The sequence below is a fragment of the Zonotrichia leucophrys genome, chromosome 23, assembly GCF_028769735.1.
Source record: "Zonotrichia leucophrys gambelii isolate GWCS_2022_RI chromosome 23, RI_Zleu_2.0, whole genome shotgun sequence".
Classification (NCBI taxonomy): Eukaryota; Metazoa; Chordata; class Aves; order Passeriformes; family Passerellidae; genus Zonotrichia; species Zonotrichia leucophrys.
In genome coordinates, this window is record NC_088192.1 from 5,656,753 (window position 1) to 5,675,018 (window position 18,266).

The window sequence follows — 18,266 nt, forward strand, 5'->3', positions numbered from 1 at the left end:
TCTGAAGATCCAGGGCCAGAGGCAGCTGCTGTTCCTCTGGGCAATCCAGTGCAGAAGCCGTGCTGGTGTTCCAGAATCTCCAGATTCTATCCGGGTAGGAATGCTTGGCTCCTCCCTCTGGGCTCCCATCTCCCAATGGGATGCTGTAGTTCTTATCAGCCATGCAGGGACATTCAATAGCTGTTATCAGCAATGTCCCCTCCTGAGGGAGGTGTGATTGTGGTCACTCAAAGACAAAGATAAGGCAAACTGTCCACTTGACAAAAGATAATCTGCCATATAGATGGTAATTGAACACATCTTGCATTGCAATCTGGAACAAGTTTGCAGGAGCAGCTCGAGGTGTGGCTGAGGAGAAAGGCAAAAGGAGGAGGTGCAGAGGGGCAGCAGCCTTGGGCACTCCTGTTTGTCCAAGGGATGGCACACACAGTGTGCCCACAAATCTCCTGGGCAGGAGGGTGAGGCACTGCTGAGCCCCCTCCTCCCTGCTGTGTCCAAGAGCTGGCACATTCCCATGGCAGCAAAAAGGGAAAATTCCTCTCTCATTTAGGATGTGTGGGAGTTCCGCATTTGCTCAGCACCTTTCACCTGAGGTTTTACACGTCAGAAAGGAGGATGAGAAGGAACAAACCCTCGAGGGGCAGGATGTGACTGCCCAGTCATTCCCACAGAACTGCTAATCCTCTGCCCAGGGAGCTGCTTTGCCAGTTCTCTCCATCATGCCCAAAATTCCTCTTCCATCCTCCCCTTCCTTTGCAGTGAGAAACTTCTTTGCCAGTTCTCTCCATGCCCCAAATTCCTCTTCCATCCTTGCCTTCCTTTGCAGTGGCACTGTGAGGTTGGAAGGACCTATCTGGTTTGACACTTTGTTCAGTTCAGGCTGGAGAATTCTCCCCGTTCCCTGTCATGGCTCCTTTCATTGCTGGATGCAACACTTGCCATAAATCTGCTCAAGGAGACTTTGGCCAACTCATGAGCAGCCCAAATCTCCCACCCACAGCCCCCAGAGGCTGTACCTGTGGTGGGAGAGGGCACAACACAGCACACAGGGCTGGGCACAGAATTGGTGCCACCTTCCCTTGGCTCTTCCCCAGAGTATCCCTGAGGCCATTCCCAGCTGGTTTACCCCACTGGAGCCTGGGAAACCACCACAAAACCACCAGAAAAACAATGAGAGCTCAAAAACAGCTCTGAAAAGAGCTTGGCCCTGTGCCCTGGAGAAGCCCCCTGAGTAGTGGGATGTGAGCTGCTCATTCCCCCTGGGCTGGGGGTGGGTGCCCTTAGTAATATAAATGTACTATAAATACATTTAATAGAAATATTTAATATATTAAATATAAATACATAGTCATATAAATACATAGTCATATAAATACATTTAATAGAAATATTTCATATAAACGAGGCCAACTCATTTCGCTGCCCACTCCAAAAGTGTGAGCTGAGATTGAGATCCCTTTCCTGCTGCTTCTTTCTCTTTCACTGCCCCACATCTCCTGTCTTGACCTCTCTGCCCCATCCCTTTTCTTTCCTGTTGTCCTATTTATTTTTTTTTAACTTAAATCTAAAAACTTGCCTGCTGTGGAAAGTACAAGGAAGAGCGGAGAGGAAAAGGTGAAAGGAAGAAAGTGGAATTAATCAGTGCAGCCGTAACAACAAAAAGGTTGGGAGATAAAGGATGGGGAAGGAAAAGTGGAGCAGGAGAGCACAGCAGTGAGGTGGAGAGGTGCAATGAAAGTGCAGAAAGCTTCAAATGTGGAAATGGGAGAGGAAAGGGAAAGGCTGAGGGGAGGCACTCAGTCACCCAACAGCACAGCCAGGGAGCAGTGAGGGGAACGGGGCTGCACAGCTGGAGCAGATGTGATGGTGGTGAGATGGATGAGCAATGCCATTGCTGACTCTCATAATAAAAGGCAAATATCATGGATATTTGTCAGGAGCAGTTTTATAGATTTATAGTTGTGTTTCACCCCCTTGTGTTGTTCTCAGGGTGCCCTGGGTTTGGGACATTTGGGAGGGTCACTCGTTCCCATGGCAACAGCTGCCCCCCAATCCAGGTGTCAGGCAGTGATCTCCACCCCTGGGCAGGGAAGGAGGAGTTCATGGACAGAACTTTGGGGGGGCCAAAGGGTTAAAAGGGGAAACCTCCAGGGTGTGGGTGAGCACATGGTGGGGAACATCCTCTGCTCCTCGTGCTGTGATATTTCCTCTATTCAGTGTTTTTTATAAGGTTTTAATAAACCTTTTAAATTATTTTAGAAGTGAGGATCATTTCTCACCGTGGGGACTGGCTCACAGTCACCAAAACAGGAGATGCCCAGGGCACAGAGCACAGAGAGCTGGAAGTTTCCTGCAGGTTCTCACAGCATGAGAACCTCCATCTGTGCACCAGGCAGGGCTTTTGAGCCCAGAACTTTAGCTCAGACACCTTCCCCTGGCCCACACTGCCTGGTCCCTCCCCTGCTCCCAATCTCCTTGTGCTTTATCAGGCCTGGCTTTGCCTGGTCTCTTCCACACCCCTGAGCTCTTGGCTGGGCTTTCCCTGTGGTGGCCTGGCTGGGGAGAATCTGCAGGTCCCAGTGTGGATCTGGCATTGAGCACTGTCCCCTCGTGAGTGTCCCCAGGGTGGTGGCAGCGTCCACAGAGATGCTCCAGGGCACTGCAGGGGCTGAGTGCCCCGTGCCCCTGCTGGGTCTGGTGTCAGAGCTGCTGGGTTTGGGTTCTGCAGTGCCTGAACTCTTACTGAGCCAGAACCTGCAGAGCCTGACTGACTTCTGACCTGAGTTCCTACTGAGCCTGAGTCTACAGGCCCTGAGTTCTTACCTGGGTCCTGCCTGAGTCAGGATCTTCAGGGCCTGATTTCTCACCTGAGTTCACACCTGAGTCGGGATTTGTAGGCCCTGAGTTTTATCTGAGTTCACACCTGAGTCAGGATCTGTAGGGCCTGAGTTTCACCTGAGTTCTTACCTGAGTTCTTACTGAGCGTGGGTCTACAGAGCTTGAATTTTACCTGAGTCAGGATCTGCAGGGCCTGAGTTTTACCTGGGTCCTACCTGAGCCAGGAATTTCAGGGCCTGATTTCTCACCTGAGTTCTTACCTGAGTTCATACCTGAGTCAGGATTGCAGGGCCTGAATTTTACCTGAGTTCATACTTGAGTCAAGATTTGCAGGGCCTGAGTTTACCTGAGTTCACACCTGAGTCGGGATTTGTAGGCCCTGAGTTTTATCTGAGTTCACACCTGAGTCAGGATCTGCAGGAACTGAGTTTTACCTGAGTCCTGCTTGAGTCAGGATCTGTAGGGCCTGAGTTTCACCTGAGTTCTTACTGAGCGTTGGTCTACAGAGCCTGAGTTTTACCTGAGTCAGGATCTGCAGGGCCTGAGTTTTACCTGGGTCCTACCTGAGCCAGGAATTTCAGGGCCTGATTTCTCACCTGAGTTCTTACCTGAGTTCATACCTGAGTCAGGATTTGCAGGGCCTGAATTTTACCTGAGTTCATATCTGAGTCAAGATTTGCAGGGCCTGAGTTTACCTGAGTTCATACTTGAGTCAGGATCTCTAGGGCCTGTTTTCTCCCCTGTTTCCTCACCTGATTTCTCCCCTGGTTTCTCACCTGGCCAGGTCAGAGTCAGGGTCAGCTGTGTCCCCCTGAGCAGGGACTCCTGCCCATAGCTCTGTGCTCACACTCTGCCCCTCATGGGCTGCACCACCAGCTGCTGATGGAGCCATTCCCACCTGCCATCACTCCAGGGAGGAGAGGCTCTTGGGTGACTAAAAAAACCATTTTTACCTGGAGATTCCAGCCATGTCACAGACATCTTTTATGAAAAATCCTTTCGTTAGGATTTTTCCTCCTGAGAAGCTGAGAAGCCTCAGGAACAAAATGTAAACAATGGTTATCTGCTGCTGTGGAATGCAACAGGTGCATCTGTGATTGGCCCATGTTGGGGGTTTGTAATTAATGGTCAATCACAGTCAGCTGGCTCAGACAGAGAGCCAAGCCACAAACCTTTGTTATCATTCTTTGCTATTCTATCCTTAGCCAGCCTTCTGAGGAAATCCTTTCTTCTATTCTTTTAGTATAGTTTTAATATAATATATATCATAAAATAATAAATCAAGCTTTCTGAAACATGGAGTCAGATCCTCATCTCTTCCCTCAGCCTTAAACCCCTGTGAACACCATCACAACCCAGCCCTGTGCCCCTCGTGTGACACACATGGACATCACCCACGGGCACAGAGCAGCAGCCACCTGTCCCATGGATCCACTGCTCTTCCAGGAGCTTGGCTGGCACTCCTGGTGTTCAGCCTGGGCCGTTGGGGCTGGTCCCAGCTCCTCTGGAAGGCACAGCCCCACCCTTCAGGCCGGGATAATGTTTTCCTAAAGCCTGGCCCTGGTTGGCTTTTGTTTTGCTGAGCTGTTGCTACGCTGCTGAGGCTCCGCCAGGGAAGTCAGGCTGTGCAGAGGAAACAACCCTGGCAAAAGTCACCAAATCATTGTTCTGGCACTTTCTGTGTCATGGACAAACACATGAATCTGCACTTGTTTATCGGGAGGCACCAGGGCAGGATTTCACTGGGCTGATTTGTCTGTTGGACCTGCTGCTCTCAGTGGCAGCACTTAGCCCCAAAAAACAAAACCAGGAAGAGACTAAGTGTTCCCACAGCACTTCCAGCACAATCAGCAAGCCCTCCTCGAAAGCGCCTCTGAAATGAGAAATGCAAGAGGGAAAAAACAATTAACACCAGGGACTTTATTGGGAAAAAATAAAAAGACAATTCTTCCATTAATCAGAGCCTTATCAGCAGCAAGGTGATATAAAGCCAGGGTTGAATTGGAACAGAGCAATGTGTTTATGCTGCTGTGGAGAGCCTTGTCTATGCCAGCAGGAATGTGGCCTGCATCCTGTTTTCCCTGCTGATGGGGGAGGAATTCCTTGAAGGGCTGTGGTGTGTTTGCCCCCTGCTCCACGCTGGGTTCCTGCTCCTTTGTGCCTGCAGGGACCCTAGAGGTGCGGGATGTTTTGGAGGAAGCTGTTAGAGATGGATAATGAGATGATTGGCTCTCACAATTAAGGGATGAATATTATGTGAATATTAAGAGAAGCCTTATTGATGTATAGTGATTGATAAAAACAAGAACAGGCTCCAGGTGCCAAAGTGATTTCAGCATTTGTTATAATAAAAGAAAGGCCTAAAGCAGGGGCCCGGGCTGAGCAGGAGTGTTCCCATTGAAGATCCATGTCCCAGATGGACTGGCACAGATTCAGTGGGTCAGATGCCCCTTTTCATCTTGTTTTTGTCCCTTCGGATTGGTTTTTGTTTGGATCCTTCATTTGCATGAAGTTTTAAGACGTTTGATTGGCCCATTACAGTTCTGTCCAGGCTGGCTCTTTTTGCTTGAAGGGTGGTGCACTTGATTTAGGTGTAATTTCTTATAACTCCCCTTTTAACCCCTTTTACCATAACCAAACTAACAGTACATGTTAAAAACGGGACCAGATTCCCAGAGCTAAAGTGATTTCAGCATTTATGATAATAAAAGAAAGGCCCAAAGCAGGGGCCCGGGCTGAGCAGGAGCGTTCCTGTTGAGGATGGAGCAGCGATGTGCCAAAAGGGGCAGCACAGACTCAGTGGGTCAGATGCCCCTTATTACTCTGTTTTTTGTCCCTTTGGATTGGTTTCCGTTTGGATCCTTCATTTGCATGAAGGTTTTAGCCTTGATTGGCCACTAGAGTTCTGTCCAGGCTGGCTTGTGGTGCACTGTGCTGAGGTGTAATTTCTTATAACTGCCCTTTTAACCCCTTTTACAATATAACAACCAAAAATAGTTGATAGGTCATTAAGCATGTACTGTTAACGATCTATCAACTATTTTACAACTGTTTCTAACCTATTTTTAACAATTATGTTGTTGTAGTTTAGATTTCCTCTGTTCTCCCCACAGTTCCCTTTCCCCCCTGTATTGTTGCCATCACACAGCCTGGGCTGTCTAGGACAGGTACAAAGAGGCTGCACATGTGTCCCTTGCATGGGGCAGCTGGAAATGGAAAAGCTTGGTGCTTAGGGGGTGTGGCAGACAACACCTGATCTCTAATCAAGTTACAAAGCTGTTTCCACCGATTAATGGCAAAGAAGAGCTGACTGACAGACTTTGGGAGGGGCCAGGGCTGGCTGATGCAACCCCAGGGGTATAAAAGCCTGAGCATCCATCTTGAACATGAACTGGCCATGTGATTTCCACGAGGGCAGCTCCCAGCACTGCAATTTTTCCTTATTTAATCCTTTTGTTGTAATTCTTCATTAAGGTTTAATAAACCTTTTAAAATTTTTAAAGTGAGCAGTTGTTTCTCACAAAGCCAGCAGCCATCCCTGCAGCAGGAGCAGCTGGAGTTCCTCCCCATCCTTTGTGCTCCCTGCACAGCAGGACAATTCCCCAAGGGGACGTTCCAGGCCCCAGGGGTGGTGTGCTCTGTTATTCACCTGTACCTGTGCCAAGGGCAGCACAGACAAAACTTGGCTTGTGGATGGGGTTGTGCTCCATCCTGCCCTGAGCAGTGCCTGCGGGTGCCAAGAGCCCCCAGCTCGCAGGAAAATCCAGACAAGGCATCAGACAGGGAGAGATCCTCTACCCCTCTGCTCCTCTGCCCCTGAGTGACCTTTGAAGGGTTCTTGGTCACTGCCTTCCATGGCAAACACTCAGGGATGGGTTTATGCCATGGAAGGCAACAACTTCCCAATTTCCCAGCTCCCAGTTAGATTTTCCAGCCTCTGTGAGGGCTCTCCTAATTCCCAGTTGGATTTTCCAGCTGCTGTGGGTCTCTCCCGGATCCCAGCTGGATTTCCAGCCTCTGTGGGGTCTCTCCCAAATCCCAGTTGGATTTTCCATCCAGCCCCTCAGGTCCACCCCAGTGCCTGGAAGGGTCCCCCTGATTGATCCTGGCTTTCCTCTCTTTCTGCTTCCTGTGTTCAATCCCATTTTAGCACAGGGAACCTTCACCCTGCTGTCCTTAACACCAGGATACCTAAAATTTATAAACCCTTTTCCCCTTTCCCTTTTTCTCCTTTTTCCCAGCCTCAACCCCTCATAGAGGGAATCACAGTGATGCTTCCCTCCTGTATTTTGTCAGGATGAACAGCCCCAACCCAAATTCAACATCAAAACTCTGCTTGGCTTGGCTGGAGATCCATCCAAACCCCTCAGGACCGTCCTTGGAGACCATACAAATGCAAAGTTTGGCTCCCCCATGCAGGGACTCCCAGTTGGATTTTCCAACCTCGTCGGGGTCTCTCCCAGTTCCCAGTTGGATTTTCCAGCCAGCCCCTCAGGTCAACCCCAGTGCCTGGAAGGGTCTCCCTGACTGATCCTCCTTCTGCTTCCTGTCACCAATCCCATGTTAGCACAGGGAACCTTTTCCCCTTTTCCCAGCCGCAATCCCTCACAGTGATGCCTCCCTCCTGCATTTTGTCAGGATAAACAGCCCCAACCCAAATTCAACACCTTTTTCTGCACCAAAACTCTTCTTGGCTTGGCTGGAGATCCATCCAAACCCCTCAGGACCATCCTTGGAGACCACACAAATGCAAAGTTTGGCTCTGGCAGTGTCACCCTAGAGCAGGCTGGCAGTGTGGCACAAGCACCCAGCAGAGCAGCTCAGCATAATTGAGCAGCAGCATTCTTATTCACGTCATCTCCTGGCTTTGGCATGGCTTTTATTGCAGTCATTACAAAGACAGATATTACTTTTGGATTGACTCACTTGATGGGTTGATCAGCGCTTTATTGTAGCCTCCAGTTATAGCACTTTTTATGGCAGCCAGGAGAACTTAACCATTAGCACACTATTAGGAGGAACACTGGCAACTGATTAAGTTGCTGAAGGTCAAAGACATTTTTCTTAATTGCTCCCTCCTCCTCCTCCCCCTGCAAAGGAGCTGGAGGGAGAATTATTCCCTTTTAACAGCAAAGTCACAGAGCAGCACCTCGGATTTGCCATCAAATCCCTGGGGAGGGGCTCATTCTGAGCCCAGATCTTCTCTGAACTGCTGCAGTCTCGCTGCTGGAATGAAGGTGTGGAGATTTTCATGGATTAAAACTGGAAAAGCTTCAGGGTGATTTATTGGGTGCCACATACTGCAGATAATGGGGTCAGAATGAAAGGATGTGCCATGGGGATGTCCCTGGCTTTGGAGGGACATGGGAGAGGATTTTCCAGCCTCTGTGGGGTCTTTCCCAACTCCCAGTTGGATTTTCCAGCCTCTGTGGGGACTCTCCTAAATCCCAGTCGGATTTTTCAGCATCTGCAGGGTCTTTCCCAATTCCCAGTTGGATTTTCCAGCCTCTATGGAGGCTCTCCTGAATCCCAGCTGGATTTTCCAGCCTCTGTTGGGGCTCTCCCAATTCCCAGTTGGATTTTCCAGCCTCTGTGGGGGCTGTCCTAAATCCCAGTTGGATTTTTCCTCCTCTGTGGGAGCTCTCCCAATTCCCAGTTGGATTTTCTTGCCTCTATGGGAGATCCCATGATTCCTAGTTGGATTTTCCAGCCTCCATGGGGCTCTCCCAGCTCCCAATTGGATTTTCCAGCCCCTGTGGGGTCTCTCCCGACTCCCAATTGGATTTTCCAGCCTCTATGGGGGTTCTCCCAAATCCCAGTTGGATTTTCCAGCCTCTGTGGGTGTCCTGAGTTGTGGCTGCTGCTAGACCAGCCCCATAACAGGCAAGAGGAGATCCCAGAGTCCAGGAAAGTCTCTCAGATCAGCTTTGTCATTCTCCCCCTCAGAGCCCAGCCCCTGAGGTGTTTTCCCACCAATTCCCAGGCACAGATGCTCAACAAGGTGTTCACGCCCTGTTTTCCAGGCTGTGTTTCCAGAGGCACTCAGGAATGGCAATTCCAGCACAGGCTGAGCCAGGGGCACCTCCCTCCCTGTCCCCAGCACAGGGGATGTCTGAGTTCTTTTAAGCTCTTCCAAGCCTTCTGATGTCTAACTTCTTTAATGAAATTTCTCACACACTTTCCTGTAAATAATTATTGTTTCACATTCTTTTCTGAAGAAGGAGAAATTTGATGGACTCTTGGTTTGTCCAGTGTCATTGGAGAGGTGGCACTGTCACCCTCCAATCCACTGTCACTTTTGAAAGTCTATAAAGTTGGAGTCAGAAATTAAACTCCCCCTTTTTACCTGGGACGTTCCAGCATGAGCGTTGTTTTATTTCGTGTCCTATAGCGACAAGGGACAGAGAGTTTCATCCAGGATGGGCTTACCTGGGGCTAATTCATTACCCAGCACAGCTAACTAATGCAATTTTAAACTGTGTGATCCCTTAATGTGACTGGGACCGTTTCAGTTTTCTCCTCGTCTCCCTGCCCACCTGAGATGAGAAGCCAAAATCACCAATTTACCATTTCTGTGGTAAAATCTACCTGCAAAATCTCCATGGTCCTGATGGTCAGAGTCTCCTCCACATATCTGGGGCTGCTTCTTTCAACTTCACCCTGTTTTATGTCACCACATCTTCTCTCTGCCACAACCAGTTCAACAAATATTAAAAGGGAACAAAGACCCATTTAAAAAAATGTTGCACATCCTGATGAGGACAGAACTGTGCCATGGAGCAGGAGGGAATTTTGATGCCTGTGGACCATCAGGGAAGGGCTTTTTTTCCAGGAATTCCTGAAAAATAGGAGAGTCACATGCAGAGCACAAGGTGTCCATTTGGATGGGAATTGTCAATAGGAAAAAAAACCTGGTTCTTATTAAAGATGCTCCATCTCTTATACTCAGAGGTGCCTTTGGAAGTTGCCTGATTTCCTGGGTTTTCCACTTAAATGAAATTTTATTGTTCTGCTCTTTCCTGTTACCTGTGAGAATTTATCAATTGCTCCTCCTTCAGCTAATCTTTATCAGCAATAACTCAAGAACAAGCACAGTCCTCTCTTATCCCCTCACTCTAATTAAGATGCTCTCCAGCATCTTCTTCCCTCGGGTGTTTCCTAATTAGGGCCGGTAGTTAAAGCTGTGCCCAAGGCTGTGCTCAGAGGTTGGCATCAGTGCAGCCCCACCAGGGGCTCCTGCCAGGCTCAGGCTGTCCCTCAGCCCTTGGTGGCACTGAGGGGCTTTGGAGGACACCCCAGCATCTTCACATCATCTTTTAGATGATGGCTTTTGAACTGAAATATTATAAATAATAATAATAATAATAATAATAATAATAATAATAATAATATCCAATCCCATTTAGATGGGATAATAATAGATGGAATAATCTATTGAGGATAAGGAATGTTTAAATTATCCAGATGGATTTTAGATGGGATAATAACAATGATAACAATTTAATAATTCTATATTCTAGATGAATAACAATCAAATAAAAAATTAAAAGATTTATAAATTCTAGATTGGAAGAAATAATAATAATAATAATAATAATAATAATAATAATAATAATAATAATAATAATAATAATAATAATAATAATAATAATAATAATAATAATATCCCTTCCCAGATCTAAATCTCGGTCCCTGCCCTGCTGACCCTACAGCCACAGGGCTGGGGAAGACTTGCACTCCACCATGGGAAAACACCACCAGGATCCCTCAGCACAAGGATCCAAACTGGTCCCACATCCACAAACCTGGGATAATTCCCCATCCCTGCTGCCAGAAAAATCCAGGAGGGAAGAAGGTGTTGAAGATAAGGACTGTTTGAGTCAGTCAGAAGGACTCTAGATGGGTTCACTTGGACTGGAAATGTGCCCAGGACCATTCCCAACCTCCCTTTCCCATTTGTTTTTGGCCACCTGGATTCCTTTCACCTCACCCACCACCCCCAGCCACCAAATAAGGAAGGAAACCATTGACTGTTGTCATTATTTATTACAAATTATACAATGAAAATCACTGCCTAAAAAAATCAATAGATTTAAATAAATATACAGATTTCAGGATGCTACATTTGGCAGGTGTGCAGTAAGTCACTCAGGGTGGGTGGGACATTACACACACGAGGAGATTGACAGAGTACTTTACAGCAGTAGTTTTATTTTAAATTACTCACATTAAACCATGTGCAAAATTTCCTCTGGAACAAACCCTTTCAGGATTTTCTTCTTTTGGTTTTTTTAGAATGACTCCAACCTTCAGAAGGTCAAAGATAGAAACAGATTCTCTGCAGCATTGGGGACCAAATGATTCATCTGCTCTTTCATCCACAATACAATCAATTGGTCTTATTTCTCCCCTCTCTGGGGCTTAAAGCAAAATCAAGGAATTCTTTTTCTTGTCCATTGGGACTACACTTGCCACAGCCACAGGTTTTGGTCCACCACCAACTTCAAGCAGCCTCTCCAAAGCTTCTGTGCAGTCCCGGGCAGCAGAGGGACCCAGAATGGAGAGCAGCTCTGTACCTGCCCTGCCCAGGTGACAGCCCTGGCTCCTGCAGAGCTCAGTCTGCCCAGGCAAACAAAAGTGCATTTGTGACACAGCTCCAGGGCTGCCTTTGCCTGCCAGCTTGGTTTCCAGGCTCTGCACTCAGTGTTTGTCCCAAATGTTTCCTTCCCTCCCCTGGGCCAGCAGAGCTGGGTTTAAACCTGAGCCTGACTCGGGCAGGGCTGTGCTCCCTTACAGAATCACAGGGCTTGGGTAGGAAGGGACCTTAAAGATCACCCAGCCCCTGTTCCAACCAGTCCTTCCCTCCTCTTCATTCCCACCTGGCTGCATTCCCCTCCCCACGGTGACCTGCTGGCCCTCACTGCTCATTTACTGTGCAGAGCTGGCTCAGAGCAGAGCCAGGCCAGGCTTTGTGTGCCCTCTCCAGCTGGGAGGAGGTTGGGATATTCAGGAGCTGCAGATCCTCACTGAGAGCATGTCCAAGGAGATGAGAGGGGTCTGTGACCCACCCCAGGGCTCTGCTCACCCTGCCCTGCCTGTGGGGGCTCCTGCACAAGCTCAGCCCCCCTGAGCCCCAGCTGGGTTTGGTGCCATCCCTGGGGTGTCTGATCCTGCCCCTGAGCCCCAGCTGGGTTTGGTGCCATCCCTGGGGAAGCTGATCCTGCCCCTCAGCCACAACCAGGGCCTCGGTGGGAATCCACCCCAGGGATTTCTCAGCCACTGAGCGAGCGCCCCTGACCGCTGAGCTGGCCCCAGGGGATGATGAAATAAACTCTAAACAGCTCCCACAACAAACTGGGAGCTGTTCCACCACGGGAGCCTCGGCCATGGGCACTGACAGGAGAAAATAGTGCAAAGGTGGGCTCAGGCTGGAGGCAGCTCATCCCTGACTGCAGCAAGAAGCAAACCCCTCTGGATGGGCCAGGCTTGGACAGCTCCAGAACTCAGGGCAGTGATGGGCTCAGTGCTGCCTGGTCCAGCTCTGCCCAAAACCCCTGGCTGAGCCCCTGGTCCAGCCCTGTTCCCCTGGCTGAGCCCTTGCTGAGGCCTCCAGGGCACAGTCCAGTCAGTGCTACTCCAGCACGACCCTTGCCTGATCCCAAAAGGCACAATTCAGCTCCAGGACACTTCTCTGACTGGACGGACAGACAGTTTTTCCCTTTGCAGCAGTCCCTTGAGAGCTGGTTCATGCAGCAAGAACACGGAGACTTCCACCTCCTTCTCTTCCACTCACGGCCTTCCCTTCAGCTCTAACAACTGACAGCAGAGCTGGTGGCACCCACAGGACTCCAAATTCTTCTGGTGAGCTTGGTGTGCTCCTGTCTCTTATCTTTTCTTCTTCCAGATGTTTCTTTCCCAAGGCAGAGCTGGTGGCTGTGTGTCCCTCTGCGAGCGCTGCTGGCGTTTGCTGGAGCGTGGGCTGGAGACCCTGAGGTCCCTGGGGACAGAGGGGACACCATGGTCACTCTGCAGCCCATCTGTCCCCTGCTCAGCACCCCATACCATCACATTTATCTGCCCCTCACCACCATTTGCTGGGAGGCAGGAGATGGGAAGGAGGAGCGGGAATTTCTGCCCACAGCTCCATTAAGGCACAGTGGAGCTCCACCAAACCCAACGAGGTGTCAGAGGATTCAAGGATGACCCAAAGTGCTGCCTCCCCAAACCTGCCTTTCAGAAAGCATCCCCATTGCCTCTGATTTATTAATTAATTTGCCACCTCCCTTTAGCTCAGTTATACTCCTGGAGTTGCTCTTTCTCCCCACAATTCCCTGATGTGGGCTTAGCAAAGCTTTGTCCTTCGGTCCAAAGTTGCTGCCCCATAAATTATCTTCCCACATGATGCCATCCCCTTCTCCCTCCTCTGTCCATCACCCACCTGCCTGTCCCACATCAGAGGAACTCCCCATTCCAAACAAGAATTACATTTTGGGGAGGGCACACGCAGCCCTCGCTCCTCAGATGGAGCCTTCAGTGCCATAGAGAGCAGAAACAGCAAATCCTCCTCATTTAGAGGAGACAGGAGGTCAGATCGGAGTGGGAACTGCAGCCTGGGGCCACAATCACATCTTCAAGTGCTCATGAGGGATGTTCAAAGTGGGTTTAGGCGCCCTGCTCACCTGAGAGCTCTCAGCAGCCCATGATGGGAAGGTCTTGTGGCACCGCTCTGCAGAGACCTCGCTGATGTCCCAGAGCTCACGGGGAGCTTCAGACTCTGGAGGTACCTAAAGAGCAAGAGGAGAAGCCTGAGCCACCCACAGCCAGGCTGCGGGGAGCTCAGGGGGAGCCTGGCCCGGTGACAGACAGCTGAATGCACGGCTTTGAAGGGTTAATTGCAGCTATTTGGGAGCTATTCAGGGCTGACTTTGACTGCTATTCCCTCGTGCCAGAGCTCCTCTATTCACAGGCAAAATGAATGATTGGGGATTGTAACTATTGCCTGGCTGTGGAATTAATGACAGATATCCACAGCGACTTCACCTCCCCTCAGCAGCGCTGCTGGAGCTGAGCGGACACGCCCCAGGCACCATAACAGAGGTGGCCACGGGACATCTGGCTGCTTGGAGTGCTCCTCTGCTCCCTCTGAGCCATGCAGGGGACACTGGGGTCCCAAAGCTCCACACCTTCATTTGTCCCTATTCCCAGTGCATTGCCAGCTCTCCTTCTCAGTAGGGAACACTGCTGTCCCAAAAATCCACACCCCTGCTTGTCCCCACTCCCAGTGCATTACCAGGTCTCCCTTCTGAGCAAGGGACACCGCTGTCCCAAAATTCCAAACCTTCATTTGTCCCCAGTCCCAAAGCATTGCCAGCTCTCCCTTCTGAGCAGGGGACACTGCTGTCCCAAAGCCCCACACCCTCACATGTCCCATCCCCACCGGCACACCCAGAGCTTCCCCAGCCTCCTGGCAGCAGCAGCAGCAGCAGGGCTGGAGGAGACACTGCTGCCTCTCAGCTGCTGAAGGGACCCTTGCACACCCAACCCACCCAGTGACACCACCAGGCCACTCAGGAGGGAGAAAAAAGCCACAGACAAGTCCCAGCTGCTGGCAAAGAGCCATCCCCAGTGAGCCCTGCCTGTCTCTCATCCCTGAGCACCCCCAGCCTTACCCAGGCCTGCCGTGGCAGAAGGTGGCACAGATGCTGTCCCTGGAGTGCGCACACTCGCACCTGCCCGCCGACCTCTTGCGCCGCCTTGGCGGGCTGCCCAAGCCGTAGGGAGCGGTGTGCCTGGGAAAAACAAAGGAATTCAGCTGTGCCACCAGCTTTTTATTGGCCAGCATATTTGTACCAGGGTCCTGGGAGGCAGCCAAGCCAGTGCCAGGATAATAAAAGATTCATCTATAGACAGAAGGTGAAAAGGTCACTGATGGGTTTGAGCTTTAAACTCCAGCTCCTCTTGCACACCACCCCTCCCTGCCGGGGATGCCTGCTCTGTGCTGGCTGGGAATGGGAGTTTTCTCTCCTTGCAGCAGCTCAGATGCCCATGCAAGGGCTGGCACACGGGCTGGGCAAGCTCCCATGGGTGGCAGAGCTCTGAGGAGCAGGGCTGGCCCAGCCCTGAGGTGCCAGCACTCTCCTTCCCTGCAGGTTAAACACACAGGACACTGCACAGCCTGAGGAGCCTCAGGGCCAGAGCAGGTTCTGGTGCTCCCAGCCTGCTCCCAGAGCTGCGAGCACGCTCCTGCTCCATCTCTGATGGCAATCTCCTCTCCCAGAGGCTGCAGCATTGGCAGCGACTGCAAGCAACTATTCCCCGAGCAAGCAGCGAGTTGTAAATGCATGTCAGCAAGCACGATTATAACCACACCTGAGCGCGTGTGTTGTGCTCCAGTGCCATGGCCATTGGTCTGCAAGCTCTGGGAAAGCTGCTCCAGCATTCCTGAGGGCAGGACTTGGCAGCTTCAGCCCGCAGTGCCAGCCCACCCCTGTCTCATTAACAATCCTGGCAGGCAGCAGCAGCCGGGGTTACGCGTGCGAGCGAGCGGGGAGAGGAACTTTTCTGACTCGCGGCCACAACATCTCGGTTTTGCTGCGGGCTCGCAGAGGTGCAAAGCTCAGGGAAAGCCGAGCCCGGGAGGAAGCAGCGCCCTGTGCTATCACCCCGACCCCCGGGGATGGACAAACACCCGAGCAGCAGCAGTAGCAGCAGCAGCACGGTTTGTCCCCTTCAGGGCTGGCCGTGCACCTTGGAGCAGGTGCTGCCGGAGCACCGGGAGCCTTTCCCACCCTGTCCAGCAGAAGGTACAGCCCCTGCCCATCAGCAGAGCTCCCCCGAGCGCCGCGCTCTGCTCACCCAGGTGTGTTGACCCAGATGATGTCCAGGTGACAGAAGTAGATGCATTCCTTATCCAGCCAGCTGTTGCAGGAACATCGCTTGCTCCTCGGCCGCGCGGCCAGGTGCGACTCGGCCGGGGGATGGCCCAGACCTGCGGGAAGCAGCACAGGGAGGGAGGGATGAGCGGCCCGTCCGTGCGCCCCCTCTGAGGGTCCCGGTGCCGGCGGGACCCTCACAGCCCCGGGGGCTCCCGGACCGAGGGTCCCCCCGGGTCTCCGCGTCCACCCCGGGCACCCCCGCTCCCCTCCCCGCTCAGGGAGTCGCCCCTCCCTTGCGGGCACCCCCGGGGCACCAAGCCCCGCTCCATCCCGGGGCTCACCGGCTTCCAGCAGGGCGCAAAGGGCGAGCGCCAGCAGCACGGCGGGGTGGCTGCCCATGACCGCGGCTCTGCGGCTTCTCCCGGGCTTTTCCTCCTTCTCCTGCCGTGCCAGCTCTTCCAGCGGAGCCGCCGCGCTGCGTCTGGAGCCGGCGGGCGCCCGGCAGGTGCTTTATAGCCCGGGCCGCGTCACCGCTCCGCCCCCGGGGAACGCCGGGCTCGCGTGGGGCGGGCGCGGACCGGACCCCCCGCTCCTCCCCGCAGGAATCCTCGCGTTCCTCTGCCCGGGGAGAAAGTGCCGAGGAGTGGGAAAAGTCACTGGCAGGGATGCGGTGAGGCAGAGCGGGGCTGGGGCTGCGGTGAAGGCAGCGAGCACAGAGGGGTCTGCAGGCAGTGTCCCCCCAGGAACCCCCCGCTCCTCCCCGGAGGAATCCTCGCTTTCCTCTGCCCGGAGAGATCCGGGGGAAAGTGCTTGGGAACAGGAAAAGTCTCCGGGGCTGGGATGCGGTGAGGCAGGCACCTGTGGTGAAGGCAGCGAGCACAGCGGGGTCTGCCGGCAGTGTCCCCCTGCATCTCCCCCGGCCCCAGGGATGCTTTAAACTGACACAAACTCCGCAGGATTCAAGATAAAAATCAAGTTTTCCCTTTAAATGCCTTAATTTGACTTACTTTATTTCAATAAAAATGTATATTAATAAGTTCACTTGAACTTATCTTAATTGCTGCTCAGTTGGTGCAATGACAGTCTTCGCTTTCTCTCTCTCTCCCCTCTATTTTTTCCTCTGAATCAACTTTGAGACTTTTGCTACATTGAGCAATTAAAGTTTCTTGCAATAAATCTGCCCGTGTGCAGTCTAATTTCGATTCAGCATCCCTGTGGCACATTCAGCACTATCTGCACATTTTTAGGATGCGAATCATGTGAAGCACAGTCACCTCCTGGCAGGCACCAGGAGGAGTCAAAGCCCTTCACCTTGCCCGTGCTGTGTCAGGCAGAAACAGGAAATTCCTCCAGGGAATTGTTGGATCCTGAGCGTGCCAGGGATGGATCACAGCTCCCAGGCACCTGAATTCCTTGGGACCACCAGATCCAGCTTGGAGTGGCAGCTTCAGGCACAGCAAATCTCAGGCAAATCCTGTGAGCGGTTTGGAAAAGTGAAATCGCCGTGTTTGCCTTTTGCAAGAGGTTCTCCAAAGCTCCTTGGGAAAGGGAGTGTATTTTATTTGTTTACCATGCGCAGTTCAGCTTTTATGGCCCTGTTGTCATGGGCAAGGTGGTGGCAATTGCAGCCACAGCGAGGTCTCATGCACAGGAACACGTGTGGGGGAAAGGAAAGGGAAATAAGGAAAAGTGCAGAGAGGGACAGTGAGGAAAAAGGCTCCTGAGACAGAGCTTCTGCTCACAGAAGTAGCACAGGTGATGACTGCAGTCCTGCAGGAAAAGTCTGCAGGATTTGACATTCCCTTGGTGCAAGCAGCAGTGGGAATTCTCTCTGTGCCCATGCAAAATGCACACAGGGGGTGTATGCATGGAAAAACCAGCAGGAGCAAAGAAACTGCACAGAGGGCATGAAGTGAGGGGGCACAGAGGCCAGAGGGGGTGAAAAATGTTTGTATGGGCATGCCATGGAAATAACAGAGCATGGGATGTGTCAGGCAGAGAAAATCAGGAAGAGTGCAAATGATAAATTAATAAAAAAATAAAGAGAGAGCTCATAAAACAAAGCAAACAGAGGGAAGTATTTAACCTCTGTCCCAATGCAACAATTATTCTAAAGAAAACAGAGAAACACAAAAGCAGCATTACCTGTTACTGCCCATATTCCAGCTATGCCAAGTTTCAGAGTTAAGTCAGAGCTGTGTGTGACATTCCAGATGCCAGCCCGGTGATACAATAAATCTGCCTTGGCTCCCGCTCCTGCACTCCTCATCCTGGTCACTGCAGGCTGAAAGACGATCCCCTCGACGTGGGGAAGGCAACGCAGCCGTGTTTGCTCACCCCGAGGGAAGGCTGGCCAGTGAATGACATCATTTCTACAAAAAAGGGCGCTGTCTTTGAAGGGGTGCTGCCGGAGAGGGCCGGGACAGCGCCGTGGCGCTGTTGGTTGAGGTTGGTTTGCTGAAGGGATCAGCCCTGTCACACCCAGAGCTGTGCCTCGGGCAAGGAACCGCAGCCTCAAGCCAACCCCAGGTTTTGGGCATCTGGGTTCAAGGA

General features: G+C 51.6%; 1 protein-coding gene across 1 annotated transcript; it reads right to left on the reverse strand.

Moving 5' to 3' along the window:
• Positions 1–10,864: 10,864 nt before the first annotated feature.
• EDN2 (endothelin 2) lies at positions 10,865–16,179 on the reverse strand. The gene is made up of 5 exons (XM_064731543.1): positions 16,055–16,179; positions 15,694–15,826; positions 14,508–14,627; positions 13,518–13,622; positions 10,865–12,835 (listed from the first exon to the last, which is right to left on the reverse strand). The coding sequence occupies exons 1-5, from the start codon at positions 16,110–16,112 to the stop codon at positions 12,724–12,726; spliced, it is 528 nt and encodes a 175-aa protein (XP_064587613.1). The 5' UTR covers positions 16,113–16,179; the 3' UTR covers positions 10,865–12,723.
• Positions 16,180–18,266: the final 2,087 nt, after the last annotated feature.